The sequence below is a fragment of the Corythoichthys intestinalis genome, chromosome 1, assembly GCF_030265065.1.
Source record: "Corythoichthys intestinalis isolate RoL2023-P3 chromosome 1, ASM3026506v1, whole genome shotgun sequence".
Classification (NCBI taxonomy): Eukaryota; Metazoa; Chordata; class Actinopteri; order Syngnathiformes; family Syngnathidae; genus Corythoichthys; species Corythoichthys intestinalis.
This window is the reverse complement of record NC_080395.1, coordinates 38424687-38440594: the sequence shown is the minus strand read 5'-3', so window position 1 is coordinate 38440594 and position 15908 is coordinate 38424687. Positions and strand designations below refer to the sequence as shown.

Genomic DNA, 15908 nt, shown 5'->3' with positions numbered 1-15908 from the left:
ACACCGTGTCCCGGGCAATTCCCGGACATTACACTAGGACGCGACCCGATAAATATTCGCGTAATCTCCGTGTCAGTCGACCCGGGTAACTGTTTTCACACATCAGGGCTACCCGTTTAGGTATTTCAGGAACAGTATGTGTGAAAGGGGTTTAAAATGGGCATGTTGCTGAAGTAAAGTATATTGGTAAATAACAAATTTGTGAGTTTAGGAGGGGAAAATGTATTTCTTTTGTTGTATTATCAAAATAAAAACTTTTCAGAGGGTAATAAAGGAAAAAGTAGTCTTGGAACACTGATCAGCTGCAAGGGATTCAGAAATGGCCAAGCACAAGTGAGTTACTGCTACAGTGTATCATAAAAGTGAGTACACCCCTCGCATTTCTGCAAATATTTAAGTATATCTTTTCATGGGACAACACTGACAAAATGGCACTTTGACACAATGAAAAGTAGTCTGTGTGCAGTTTATATAATAGAGTTAATTTATTTTCCCCTCAAAACTCAAAATATAGCCATTAATATCTAATCCCCTGGCAACAAAAGTGAGCACACCCCTTTGAAAAAACGTGCCTCCCTAAATGTCCAAACTGAGTACTGCTTGTCATTTTTCCTCCAAAATGTCATGTGACTCGTTACAGGAGTGCTGTTAGCATTGCTGCAGAGAATGAAGAGGTGGGGGGTCAGCCTGTCAGTGCTCAGACCATACGCCACACTCTACATCAAATTGGTGTGCATGGCTGTCACCTCAGGAAGAAGCCTCTTCCTCTTTGGAGGGAAAATGACAAGCAGTACTAAATTTGGACATTTAGGGATGTACGTTTTTTCAAAGGGGTGTACTCACTTTTGTTGCCAGGGGTTTAGATATCAATGGCTATATTTTGAGTTATTTTGAGGGGGGGGGGGGGGTAATAACTATTATATAAGCTGCAGACAGACTACTTTTCATTGTGTCAAAGTGTCATTTTGTCAGTGTTGTCCCATGAAAAGATATTCTTAAATATCTGCAGAAATGCGAGGGGTGTACTCACTTTTGTGATACACTGTACACTTCACTCTCCTGTTGTCATGACACAGCCTAACTTCACTTGAGATTGTTTGAACAGTGGTCAACTCACCCTTGCGTAAGGCCTGTATGCAGAACAATTACTGTGCCAATAAGCTTGACAACACACACAACCAATTAAACACAATTTTTGTGATTGTGTTTTGCTGATTTATTTTATAACTATAATTGCAGTCTCAGGAGAGAGAAGCATGACTGCACCATAATCAACATCTGAATCACCAGCCAGCTGCAACACTTTGTGTGAGGGGGGAAAATGTGTATTTTCAAGATCCTCTGTAAGTAAAGTCAGCAGTCCTTTTGTCCTCCTCTGGGCAAACCACTAAATAGGTATTCTTCTCACTCAGAGACATAATAAAGCTGCTGGATATAACGTTTTACCCAAAATAACATTGTTATCCAAAACTGCAACACCAAGCTGAAACAGTACTGTACTGTACATGCCTTCTCAACTCATCCCTCCTACACACAAACTCTGTGATGAATAAGCTCCCCAGAGCGAGCCAACTCCGTGAACGATGTTGTAACGACCTATCCTGCACTGCAACAAATCACCAAATACTGACGCTGCCAGTTTAGCGATGCTTTTTAACTTGTTTGGCATTCTGGCCTGATCAAGTAAATGATGACAACATTGGTGCATCTTTGTGGCTTGTTTTTCCTGTATGCAGAAGAGGGTGAAATGTACACAATCTGACTATATAAATAACAACATACTGTAGCCATCAAGGTACACTAACAGTGTAGACCCCAAACTTTTGAATGGTAGTGTACATTGTCTACTAAATAAAACAATAAATAAATAAAACTAATAACATGTCCACTCACTTTACAACCTGTACTCTAAAGAGAACCTCAATTCCATTCTACAAATGTGCAATGACAAAGGAATTCATTCATTAATTTTAGATCTGTTATGGCTTGATCAGCTGTGAACAGTATCATTAGTAGAAATGCTTGATTTCAGAGTCAAAGTATATTGTTTATCCAAAATCTGATGTCGACAAATACAGAGGTAAATTAAGATGAGTTCAATTTATTCCTTGAAAACACTCAAAGCATTTCAGATCATCTTTCCTTCTTGAAATGATTGGGAAATGCCATTCATCACCACGTTAAATTTTTAGTTAAGAAAAGGACCGTTATTAATTTATTGATTCCTAATAACTTTGCCAAATTCTGCAATTTTGATAAAACTTTGCGGAAATGATGCTTGTGACTGGGAAAGCTTAGATATGCCCTCTTCACCTTTGACCTTTTTCAACGAATTTCACTCTCTTTCTGAATTTGAATGGACCATATCAGCAAACCTTGGTCCTATCAATCTTAAATCAGTGTTGTTGGACTGGGGAAAATACATAGATTCCATTTCCGGTGTAGGTACACAATCAGCTCAGGTTGCACAAACTATTTTGGGGCCTACGCCTGTTGATGATGTCACAACAACGCTGAGTTCGCACAAACTATTCGGGTTGTTTTTTTCTATTGTGTCAATAATGGACGATTTACATGCAGATTTTTTTTCATTATTTAAAGAAAGGAACATACAACATCAGGACTGTCTCCTCAAATAATAGATAAAACAAGCAGAACAAAAATACAAATAAAATAACAAACCATAAGACATTTAAAGGTTTGAGTGACACACAGGGTTAAAATCCAGGGAATAAAACATTTTTTTTTTTTTTTTTTTTAACTAGTTTTAGGGATGGGCAGTGATGGGCCCTGATATTTGATGTCCTCTAACATGATGGAGACAGATGTGTGGGCACAAGTTTGCTCTTTTATATAAGTTATACATTTAATTGTTCATAAAAATCTCTGTGCGTGATTTCATCAATCGCTTTATATATGCATTTTTCAATGGGTATTTTTAAGTGCATTACTACGACTCTCAAGAACAGCTGGCACACTTTTAAACAGGCGTTTTATAGGAGAGCATTTCGACTCTTCGGCCAATCTTATAGTGAGAATATCGGAACGTCACTGTCAGAGGGCCCCGAACAGTTTGTGCAACCCAAGCTGATTGTGTACCGACACCGCAAAGAATATTTGACCCATCTTCATATTTGAATTTGAGCTTTCCCTGTCAGAAACATAATTTCTGCAAAGTTTAACCAACATCAGAGATGTTCGGTTTACATTTTTCATTGTTTTGGGTCACTTAACGTGGAATGACCGAAATAGTAAATGTGTCCTATTATAAACTTTGGCGAAAGAAAACCCAGTCATATTTAAGATGACAATGTCAAGTGTTATATCAAACATACAGTAGGTGTCATTTTCATAATTCATTGCCTTCCATTGACAATGATATACACTGGTACCTTGACATACGATCCCATCAACATACGATCCTTTCAACAACCGACGTAAAATTTGACTTGTATTTCGAGTATGTCGTCATATGTCGAAACACATGACGACGATTTACAAAAGCCTCACAATTTAATTGTTTTGCTGCAAGACAGACACACGGCATTTTTTCTTGCGAGGGATTTAACATGGGTCCCAAAATTGTTAGTGCAAGTGGTGAAAAAAAGGAAAAAATGTGACGCTTACCTTTGAAATTTAGAAGGACATGATAGAAAAATATGCGAGTGGTGTGCTCGTCAGTGAACTGGCTCGCCAGTACAGCAAGAATATGTCTACGATCTTGAGGACGACTGTCATTAATGTTATTGTAGCATCGGCAAGGAATTCGCCAGCTTCGTCAGGTTTTTAATAATTTATCTCAGAACTTGTGCAACACAACACGGCTACTGTCCGCCATAGCCGACACCAACAACTACAGAACATGAAAAGAGAAAGTAATAACTTCCCGTTCTTCCGCACCTTTGTCACTCTCGTCAGTCACAGTGCGTTCAGGAACAGCATGCAAAACACAACCGCCACATTAAAACCAGATTCGTTACATTATTATTCCGAATTTGAATTTGTAATTTATTTATTTTGCTATGTGTAATTTCAGTTTGTAATTGTACCTGCTGTATTTATTAAGGATTCAGCGTAGGTTTTTGGGCTTTGGAATGAATTTTATTGTATTCTTATGGGAAAATCCCGCTCGACATACGACCATTTTGACTTACAAACCAGGTCCTGGAACAAATTAAATTCATATTTAGAGGTACTACTGTATGTCCAATTCATTTAAATTAGAAGGATTGGCTGTGAATTTTTTAATTGCCATTGACGGCACGATATGTCCAATATATTTTGACTACTTGGACTGAAATCAACCATTTGCTGCCAACCTCTTCCAGTCAAAATTGAGTTGGACGTCTAGCATTGCCAATGGCAGCCAATTAGTTAATAAAGAAAGTACAAAAATCTCTCTTCATCATTTTTTTTTTTTTTTTTAATTATTCAGTGTATGTGTGTGAAGTGACTAGCAATATAGCGTGACCGTGTGAACAAAGATGTTAATCAATAAATAAAAGAATCTAATGTTCTAACCTCATTTTTAAGTTCCCAGGCGAAGGTTGTCCATCATATACAGAGACCATATCAAAGTCTTCCTCGAGCGCCAGCGTTACGAAGGTGAGCTGGATCCTGTTTCGCTCCCCTGTTATTATCAGCCACGTACAGTTGGCATAGTTGGGATAGCCGTGGGGGAAACCAGGCGATTCTATCGTTCCGTTCAGGCCTTGGATCACACCACCACATGAATCAGCTGGAAGAAAAAAATAAAAATCAGAACCATTTTAAGCTTTCGGCCTTCAAATGCTTTTTAATTCCTTTCATGGTTCACATAGTAAATACAATCAAAGATAAATTCAAGGGTTTAGGAAATAAAAAGGTTATCTAAGTTCCACTTTGTGATAGCTTAACACTGCAATGATACAAAAATGTCTGATTCCTAAACCACAATTACACAGTTTTTCAACAATCAACATGCTGAATCTGTTCTGTTTGCCGTGTGTTTGTGTAATGTAAGAAAAACAGCATTCAAGAATATTGTACTCTCCAAAAACAATATAACAAAATTTTATAAAATAAAGAATAAAACAGTTTGTCCCACATTTTTGCATTAATTTAGTAGACATTGTGCTACTCCTTCTGGTGTGCAGTGTAAAACAGATAAACTTTACATTTAGGAGTCAGTCAGAACTGGTCAGTAAGCCACCGTAACATTACTTGTTAGGCATATGATTCAGAGGATAAAGAATATATGCGCGTGAGTATTGATATATTAGCTTTCTGCAGGTCCATTATCTTTTACTTTTTTTCTTCAAATATCTGTTGCCAAAAGGGCCATAACACTGCGACTCTGATGCTATTAACTCATCCATGGTGTTTAGCTTTGTTTGGTGGCAAATCTATGCAATTGTTTTAACTCATGCACATTTTAAGTTCCTTTGTATTAAATGGGAGGGATAAAAGCAGTATTTTATCATGAAACAGTGATGTCACTTAAATCTCAAAGCACCATTGCATAATGCATTATTCAGCCATACAATGAACATGCACAGCTAAAAATGCTATACTAGCCACAAAAGAATGCTATAATTAGCTCAGATATCCGAGCAGTTTGGGTTCATTCAGTGGTTGTTCATCAGTTGGGAGCTGGAAATCACTTCTCTTTTCCCCTGTAAATTGTACGATAATTGTTGTATGTGTACAATTTAAAAGGTTGGAATTGGACTTCAAACCCGCCTAGTTTAATCCGGAATGTGTGAATGTGTCAAATTGCATAGGGACGGGCTCTAGTTATCTTGAGCAGGATGGGCAATTTTCAAAATGTTTTGACTGAAAGGAATCTGCGTGAATATTTAACAGTATAATGTATATAGGCCTACAGTATTACAATTGGTTGGACTACAGGGATTTTCAGCAGTGCCACTGAGCAGCAGTTTCCTTAAATGAAGGTTAACTGAGAATATATATTTATATGTATATATCAAAATTTATTGTGATTCTAAAGATACAGTGTACCCTTACGAGAAGTAAAACAACATTTAATTAATAATGAGTTATTCACTGTAGGTGTTCAATCTATTTCTTGTTGTTGCTTGTGCTTCTTCTGTCTCTCTCTCCTTTTTTCTTCTGTTCTCCCATAATTCCTTCCTGATCGCTGCTTTCTCCTAATAAATGACGTACATTGAATGATCACAATGGAAGTATATCATACTTCCATGTGACACATTAAAACTGTTCAGGCCAATCGGACACTCAGATCTCAATTCTCCGTGTCAAGCAGCTGAACAGGACGTTAAAAGAAGTTAAAAAGAAGAAACAAAAAAGAAAAAAATAATTGGTTATAAATAGGGTTGTTCCGATCACGTTTTTTTTTTTTGCTCCCGATCCGATCCCGATCGTTTTAGTTTGAGTATCTGCCGATCCCGATATTTCCCGATCCAATTGCTTTTTTTTTTCTCCCGATTCAATTCCAATCATTCCTGATAATTTTTCCCGATCATATACATTTTGGCAATGCATTAAGAAAAAAATGAATACAACTAGGACGAATATATACATACATTCAACATACAGTACATAAGTACTGTATTTGTTTATTATGACAATAAATCCTCAAGATGGCATTTACATTATTAACATTCTTTCTGTGAGAGGGATCCACAGATAGAAATACTTGTAATTCTTAAGGGATAAATGTGACCTTGTATATTGTGACTAAATATTGCCATCTAGTGTATTTGTTGAGCTTTCAATAAATGATTCAGTAGCCATTTAACTTCTGCCCGAATGCATGATGGGAAGTGCAACCATGACTGTGCGTAGTGGTACCAGTTGATATATCTTCTCTGTGTTAGGAAATAAAATAGGGTGTTATGAAAAAGATCAACTACTACCTTTCTTCCCCTCATTGCTTCCCACGATATTTCTAATTGTTGAGAGGATTGTAAGGCTTTAGCCAATTAAAAAAAAAGCTTCAAAGGCTGCCAAAATTCTCTCTACTCATTTAACGTTGCCTTTTAAGTCTATGTATACGTAAAATGGTGCCATTATAGACTGAACGCGACATGATAGCCCTAGTTTAAGCCAAAACTAAAGACTCTGGATGAGTGTAAGACATTATGACTGTAACATTAAATATAATTAGAAAACCATTTAATTAGAAAAAATATATAAATATTTTTAAAAAGCATGTCCGATATTTTTTTGCCGATTCCTATACTTTGAAAATGACGTGAACAGATCGGTCATTGGGACATCTCTAGTTACAAAGCGTGCTACAAAGTTGTACGTTTGTGCGATTGACTGGAAATTCAGACCTGCTGGTTAAATCTTCGGAAGAGTGAGTGCAAAGCTAATTGGTAACAATTGAATTATGCAATGTCACAGGAAAGACAGTGTGCAGGTTCAGGTTACAACGCATTGCCGCAAAGGCATAAATATCCATATATGAACAGTGACAACATATGCAAATGTCAAAACAACAAATAACAACAGGCCAATTAGATGTCAGGGTGCGTTCTATAACCAATGTTTTGCCAGCATTAACAAAGTACCAATTTATCCTTGCTTGTCTTGCATCTTTCATTTCCTGCTACTCTCCTTAAGCATGACTTGTACATTATATTCCCGACATCACTAGAAGATACAAACATACATCAGTGTGTGTGCCTATGTGTGTTTCCAACATTAAAGTCAGCAGTAATTGTAAGATCGCAAGGGCTATTGATTTATTAACCTCTGATTGTTGAGAAAACCATCTCTCTTCTACAGAGGCAAGTAGTATGTCTACAAGAACAAGCTCAAGTCAACCAAACATTTACGTGTAAGCCTGATGTTCCCTCCTTTTCCCTCCTTGCAGGTGGACCAGATGTTCCCCCTTGCACGAAGCAAGCAAACAACATTTAACTTTACACTTGCAGCAAGAACAGCAACACACACGCATGAGCTGAACTGTATATGTACACACAAATAAACAAAACAACAGGAGTGTTCAGATTTGTTTCAGATTTTTCTCAATTGTCTTTCAATTCACCTTTCTCTCTCATTCCTTATTATGTATGGCTTTAATTGCATCTCCAGTTGTCTCCCTCTTCTGTCCAGACTCTTTTCTGCTGCCAGATCCCAACTTTGAACAGATGGGATGAGTAGGACTTCGCAGATATTTGCGTCACATCACATGACATATTGGAGCAACATACTTAGAGCAGTAGAATAAAACACTGTTATGCCTTGGTGAGTTCAGCCCGACTGTTTTTTCATTATTATAAATGTTTTGTGCTGTCTAGCCTCTATGATACTGGAGAAAACCATATGGTCAGTTCAACTAAGATAAATGTACTTTGTCTGAGTGAGGAAGAGGCATGGTGGGGATGGCACGTGGATGAGGACAGCAGTTAAAACATCCATGAGAGTAACATTGGAAAGTCAAAGGTCATTGTGATGCATTCTAGGACTAAGTGGTTTGCATTTTTCCATACACTTGTCAATGGCATAGTCATTCAAATGTTTGAAAATAAAACTGATTGGTTTCCATTGACCGTGATGAACTAACACAGTTGGTAAACCCTACCCCAAAGGCACTTGAAATAATGTCAACTTTACAACAAAGTGACATAATTTACTGAATGTCACTTAATGATATTCGTTATCAACATTCATTCATATTCATGTCATGTGTAATGAGAGCCAACTTCTGCAGCCAGGGATCAAACCACCAAGGACCCCTCCTTTGGCTGCCACCCAACTGCCTGAGCACCCAACCTGCTTGGCCCCTCCCACAGGTGGTGAGCAGATGGGAAGGAGAACCTACGTTGCTTCTTCTGACTGTGCCCAGCCCAACTCCATGGGTGCAGGCCCGGCCACCACCATCGTGTCTCACCTCCAGGCCTGGCTCCAGAGAGGAGCCCCGGTGACCCGCGTCCGAGCGTGGGATAACTAAGGTTAATCTTGGTGCTCGTCATAGAAGGTCTATTGAGCCATTCTTTGTCTGGAACCTCAAAATCTAAGACCATGGTCTTCAGTCGGGAAAAGCTGGAATACCCTCTCCAGGTTAAGGATGACATCCTTCCCCAAGCTGAGGAGTTCAAGTATCTCTAAGTCTTGTTCACGAGTGACAGAAAAATGAAATGGGAGCTCACTGCTGTGTCTGCAGTGATACGGACTCTGCATCGGTCCATCGTGGTAAAGAGGGAGCTGAGCCAAAAGATAAATTTATCGGCTGACCTACAGTATGTTCCTACCCTCACCTATGGTCACAGGCTGTGGGTCGTGACCGAAAGAAAAAGTTCCCAGATAAAAGAGGCCGCAATGAATTTCCTCCATAAGGTGTCTGGGTGCTCCGTCAGAGATAAGGTAAGAAGCTCGGTCATCCGGGAGGAGCTCATCAAGAGGAGCCAGATGAGGTGGCTCGGGAATCTTATTAGGACACCTCCGGGATGGCTCTCTGGTGAGGTTTTCCGGGTGTGTCCAACTGGGAGGAGGCCACGGGGCTGACCCAGGACACGCCGGGGAGATTATGTCTCCCGGTTGGCCTGGAAATGCTTTGGGATCCTCCTAGAAGAGCTGGATGAAGTGGCTGGGGAGAAGGAAGTCTGGGCTTCCCTGCTGACGCTGCATCCCCCGCAACCCGACCTCGGATAGGCGGGAGAAAATGCATGGATGGTGTGATGTCATGATTAAGAAATTAAAACAAATAAAATGTAACCCAAAATTGTATTCTCCCATTGTGATTCAAAATGTATCTCATGTTATGTGCACAAAAACATTCCCTCAAAAACGTGTCACGCATTACGAATACAAGTGCACATATGCCAACATGTGGTGACATGAATTGACACACATGTAGTAGAATCCGCAACTGAGATGCATGAATCCAAACAGAAGCACACAATCCTAACATGTGCACACAGTCACACTGTGTCAGTCTTCATTAAGGCGCCACACTAAATCATGTTGCCTTTGATTCATATCTCATGGGCTTTCAATTTTTTTTTCTCTGGCCTATTTAATATGCTGTCTTTTATCTCTTACAGAGTACAGATGTATATCGCTGGATTTCTTGTAAAAAAAAAAAAATGCAACGATTTCCCAGTACAAAGTCACTAGCTCATTAATAGTGGTGGTCAAAGCAAAGATCTACATGCTTGTGAGCTCTCGGCGAGTGGGGAGAAGGGGCACTGGAGTAGAACCTGACCAGAAGGTTCCTAGCCCATAAATCAAATTGCCGTTCCCACACCCATTCGTTCCACAGCACACCAAGCCACAAATCAAATGCATCTTTCTCAGTTAAGATGTGTACAACTATTGAATGCAACGATCCAATGGCATCTATGAAAGAGGAGGAGGAGGAGTGTTTCTTTTTGTGTGACATCCTTTTTTTTCTTTCTTTCCATAACGAGCTCTTTCCCATGCATCTCCCCCTCCTCCGTTTCCATTATCTCAAAAGCTGTGTATCTCTGCCACAGTGGGTTTGTCTCACTGCAAAGCTCAATCTCTGCTCTCTATCCTTCCATTTTTCTACTGTATGCCCATTCGTCTCATCATATCGTCAGGATTATCAGCATCCATGCACCTCTTCCTCCTCCTCACACATGTATCCTTAACTGCCATCCTCAACTCAACTCATCATACTACCCCTTGGCTATCTTTTTTGTCCTGATCACAGGATTAACGTGACTAAGTCTCCCCCTAAACACCACATCTTCTCAACCTGGCTCCTTTACTGTTTATTATTATTGTAATGGTTGTGTCATATTGTGTTTCTCACTTCTGGTGTCATTATTTCTGTCGCATTGTATCCTGTTATCCTGCAAGAGTGTTAGCTTGTGTTCAGTCCACCCACTCACCTGCTATATTTATTCCACAAAGAACAAACACCACACCCTCTGTCTGTCTGTCTCTTTTTTACCATTGCCATTACTTGTGCTCGCAACTGTCTCAAAGTCAAACAAGTGAAAGTAAATAGGGAAATAGCACCTTGTAGATTGAAGCCTCGCAGGCACCTTTGGTGGTGCTAAATCGGCGGAATAATAAAGGGTGTCCGGTAAAAAAAGATGTAAAACTTGCAGTCTTCTCAAACTTTTCCACCGGTTTACTCCAGGGTGACCGTACATCTGGATTTATGCATGACAATATTTCATTTGAATGCCTCATCCGGGACATACTGAAGCAGAACACTTATTTGTCCTTCCTTTTGGAATTGCACCTGAATGCAACACACTCCAGTGTGTTCAAAACTGCTCGCTGAATTGAGAGCAGCTCCAGGTAAGCTATGTTAAACACTCAGGGAAGTGCTATTTTTTCCTCAACCATAGACATCATAATGATATTGACGGGTCACATCAGTCATATACAGCGCCACGCCTTCAAGTAGGGGGCCTACCCACATAAAGAGGAGTTATTCTCAAACACACGCACACAGCGATCTAACACCGGATTTAGGTTGAAAAGTATGAAAGCTGTACCACATACAAAGAGGAAGGATTGTCTCAGGAGTAATTTGTTTGAGGATTCAAGGTAATTATTATATTTTTGGTACTATGTATGCATTTTGAAATGTGAAAAAAATCAATGGGGGAATAAGCCGCTATTATTTACGTAAAATAAATGCTAACTGCAAGTTTTTTTGCTTTTAACCATGAATCGAGACTGTTTTACACTCATATCTATAAAGAGTTCAGGGATTTAAGCATTCATTCACAATTTTCAACAGAAAAAGCTCTTTGTGGTGATAAGGTGGCACTACAGTGGCTAAAAGACTAGCAGCACATTCGACATATTCACGTAAAATAAATGCTAACTGGCCGGTTCTTTGCTCTTTTAACAAAGAACTGAGACTGTTTTACTTCCATATCAATAAAGAATTCAAGGATTTAAGCATTTATTCACAAGAATTTTCAACGTAAAGAGCTTTTTGTCTGGGTTTCCACTCGGTCCGCTTTGATGGAGATAGGCCCCCTGTTAACTCATTTGCTCCCAAAAACGTATAAATACATTCTATTTATAATTGTTTCAGTGTCCCAAAGTCTTATTCATACTTTTACGTTTATGGGGGTTTTTTTTGTTTTTTTTTTTCATAAGAGACATCTCTGGGTTCCGATTCAACTGAGCTCCAAAGCACAAAGCTAAAAATCCATTTTAAAGCAATAAAACTGGCCACTGGAGAGCAGTAGCACATTTGGTAAGACCTGCAACCCGATTCAATGGCAACGAACGGCCGGGCCACATGGCCGGGCCGCCGGCGGAGGGATGCCAGGCGGCGGATGACCCAGCAGAACAACCGAGAGGACGCCCAGGATCCTAGATGCTGGACGACCGAGCAGAACGACCGGGACCACCAGTGCAGCGGACGATGTCATTGAGTCCGTGCTGCTCGCCGAGCAGACCCCGCAGAGACTAAAAAAAAATCCATCTTTATGAGACAGGCAGCGATGAGGGAAAAGTTAATCCGGCTGTCGCAGCCACAACAGTGTCATCTCAGTTATTTATGTGTAAATAAATTGTTACTTTGCTATCAAAAGCTCCATTTGTCATGTTGTTTATGTTATTTTGTAAAGGTAAAACATTATTCAGATGTTAGGGATGTAACTAAAGCAAAAAATAGCGGCGTTAAAGTCAAAGTTATGTTTGAAATGTATGCTTTCACAAAAAGCTCAAGTTCTCTTTTTTCATCAGAAATTGGAAAACTGCTCAAACTAAGCTATTTTCTAATTCTGTTTTCTAAAGAATGGAAAAAGATATGAACTTACTTTTTTCCTGCTGAAAGAAGAGAGTCTAATCTTACTTTTGGTGGGTTCCATGTTTATATAGCAATAGAGCAGAATTTTCTGTGGGCCTTGCAAAACCAGTCAATATCCAGTAAAATGGCCGGGAGCGAAGGGCCTTACTCCGGTGAAAATGGCTGGGAGTGAATGAGTTTATCGGCCCAGTGTCCCGTCAATATCATTATAAAGTCTATGCCTCAACATCTGATATGCTGTCATGTTGTAGGGGCACTACCAAAAAAAAAAAAAAAAAAAAAAGTTATTTTCCCTTGTAAACGCAACTGATAACATGTGGAATCAGACTTGTATAAAAAAAAGATTCAAACAAATCTTCCTTATTTGCAGCAAAAAATAAGACTGAGCAAAATAATGGAAATCAAGTAAACTGAAAAGTAACTTCCAATGAGCAAGTAGGGAAATGATAGGTCTCATTTCTTCCTTTCTTGGTTGCCACAGTAACCAGGGCCTGTGTATGCATTAACACTTACAAGGTTTACAATTCACTCTTTTTTCATTCTCACTCCCCAGACTTTTGCTTTGAATGCCAAGCGTTCTTGCTTGCGCCGCCTGTCTTTTGCAAGCGAAACAGAGTTCTCTTCCGCATTGCCTCTCTTCTCTTTCTCGCTCCCAGTTTTTGCGGTTGCGATTTTTGACACGAAGATAATGAGTGGGCAGGCTTGATGTGAAGTGCGTCCTCATTGGTTTATTACATTCCCAGTGCCACTGGAATTTATTATGGACCTATTGCTTTGAATCGTCCGCCAGAACTGTTTAGTGCCACCTAGTGTTCACGTGATACAATTGGAATCTTCTGATGCCACCCAAGTCGATCACAGCGGGCTAACTTCATTTAATAGATATTGTCAGTGTTTTCCTTTTACATGTTTTATTTTATAATAGTATGCTAGTACAGTAAGTAAGTAGCATAATTTACAGCAATTTAGTAGTATTTGCTACCTTAATTGGCCAATGGTAGTTTCATCTGCATGTGCAGATAAATGAAATACCTCTGTCTGCCAATCTGTTTCGATGGGGAGGGCTTGCAGCAATCATTCGCTTGGACATACAGTGGGGCAAATAAGTATTAGTCAACCACCAATTGTGCAAGTTCTCCTACTTGAAAAGATTAGAGAGGCCTGTAATTGCCAACATTGGTAAACCTTAATCATGAGAGACAATGTGGAAAAGAAAAAAAAACAGAAAATCGCATTGTTTGATTTTTAAAGAATTTATTTCCAAATTAGAGTGGAGTATTTGGTCACCTACAAACAAGCAAGATTTCTGGCTGTCAAAGAGGTCTAACTTCTTCTAACGAGGTCTAACGAGGCTCCACTCGTTACCTGAATTAACGGCACCTGTTTTAACTCATTATCGGCATAAAAGACACCTGTCCACAACTCAGTCAGTCACACTCCAAACTCCACTATGGCCAAGACCAAAGAGCTGTTAAAGGACACCAGAGACAAAATTGTAGACCTGCACCAGGCTGGGAAGACTGAATCTGCAATAGGTAAAATGCTTGGTGTAAAGAAATCAACTGTGGGAGCAATTATTAGAAAATGGAAGACCTACAAGACTACTGATAATCTCCCTTGATCTGGGGCTCCATGCAAGATCTCACCTCGTGGCGTCAAAATGATTACAAGAACGGTGAGCAAAAATCCCAGAACCACACGGGGGGACCTAGTGAATGACCTACAGAGAGCTGGGACCACAGTAACAAAGGCTACTGTCAGTAACACAATGCACCGACAGGGACTCAAATCCTGCACTGCCAGACGTGTCCCCCTGCTGAAGCCAGTACATGTCCAGGCCCGTCTGCGGTTCGCTAGAGAGCATTTGGATGATCCAGAAGAGGACTGGGAGAATCTGTTATGGTCAGATGAAACCAAAATAGAACTTTTTGGTAGAAACACAGGTTCTCGTGTTTGGAGGAGAAAGAAAACTGAATTGCATCCAAAGAACACCATACCCACTGTGAAGCTAGGGATGGAAACATCATGCTTTGGGGCTGTTTTTCTGCAAAGGGACCAGGACGACTGATCTGTGTAAAGGAAAGAATGAATGGGGCCATGTATCGAGAGATTTTGAGTGAAAATCTCCTTCCATCAGCAAGGGCATTGAAGATGAGACGTGGCTGGGTCTTTCAGCATGACAATGATCCCAAACACACAGCCAGGGCAACAAAGGAGTGGCTTCGTAAGAAGCATTTCAAGGTCCTGGAGTGGCCTAGCCAGTCTAGATCTCAACCCCATAGAAAATCTGTGGAGGGAGTTGAAAGTCCGTGTTGCCCAACGGCAGCTGCAAAACATCACTGCTCTAGCGGGGATCTGCATGGAGGAATGGGCCAAAATACCAGCAACAGTGTGTGAAAAGCTTGTGAAGAGTTACAGAAAACGTTTGGCCTCCGTTATTGCCAACAAAGGGTACATAAAAAAGTATATAGATGAGCTTCGGGTATTGACCAAATACTTATTTTCCACCATGATTTGCAATTAAATTCTTTAAAAATCAAACAATGTGATTTTCTGGGGTTTTTTGTCCACATTCTGTCTCTCGAGGTTGAGGTTGACAATTAGAGCCCTCTCTAATATTTTCAAATGGGAAAACTTGTACAATTAGTGGTTGACTAAATACTTATTTGCCCTCAATGTAAGAAATGAGTTAAATGCTACGCTATGCTAAGGCAACGATTTGGATGTTGCAATTTTTCTTTTACACTAAATGTTGCAAAGTGTCATTCTCACTGGTGTTGTGGAAATGGCCACCCAAGTTTACTCACTTGGAATTCCATCTTTCCCTCCAAACTGGTAAGTGCAAAATATACTGTATTTTGCTGTTGCCATTTGTTTGATGCAAAATTGGGTTGAGAAAAAAATGACATACACGGGCCCTGGTTACCGTGGCAACCAAGGAAGGAATAATGAGACACGTGTCATTTCCCACTTGCTCATTGGAAGAGTTGAAGCAATGTCCAGAATAAATCCAAATGGCTATTGGCAAAAAGAAAGTAGCCGTTTGGACCAACAATAGCAGTGATAGGTGAGATGGATGTTGTGTCAGAGTGTGCCTTTGCGACTGTGTGTCTGGGAGAAAAAGACATGATCAAAGAAGCAATTAAGTATGAAGCCGGGATGCGTGCGGGAGCGAATTGCATGTGAT

General features: G+C 39.9%; 1 protein-coding gene across 2 annotated transcripts in view; it reads right to left on the bottom strand.

Moving 5' to 3' along the window:
* Positions 1-15908, bottom strand: part of LOC130927696 (CUB and sushi domain-containing protein 1-like) — a 687910-nt gene that overhangs the window by 505785 nt on the left and 166217 nt on the right. For both annotated transcript variants that reach the window (XM_057853669.1, XM_057853670.1), the window contains exon 2: positions 4522-4738. In XM_057853669.1, the coding sequence (XP_057709652.1) occupies positions 4522-4738 (217 nt within the window). The remainder of the gene's footprint in view (positions 1-4521; positions 4739-15908) is intronic.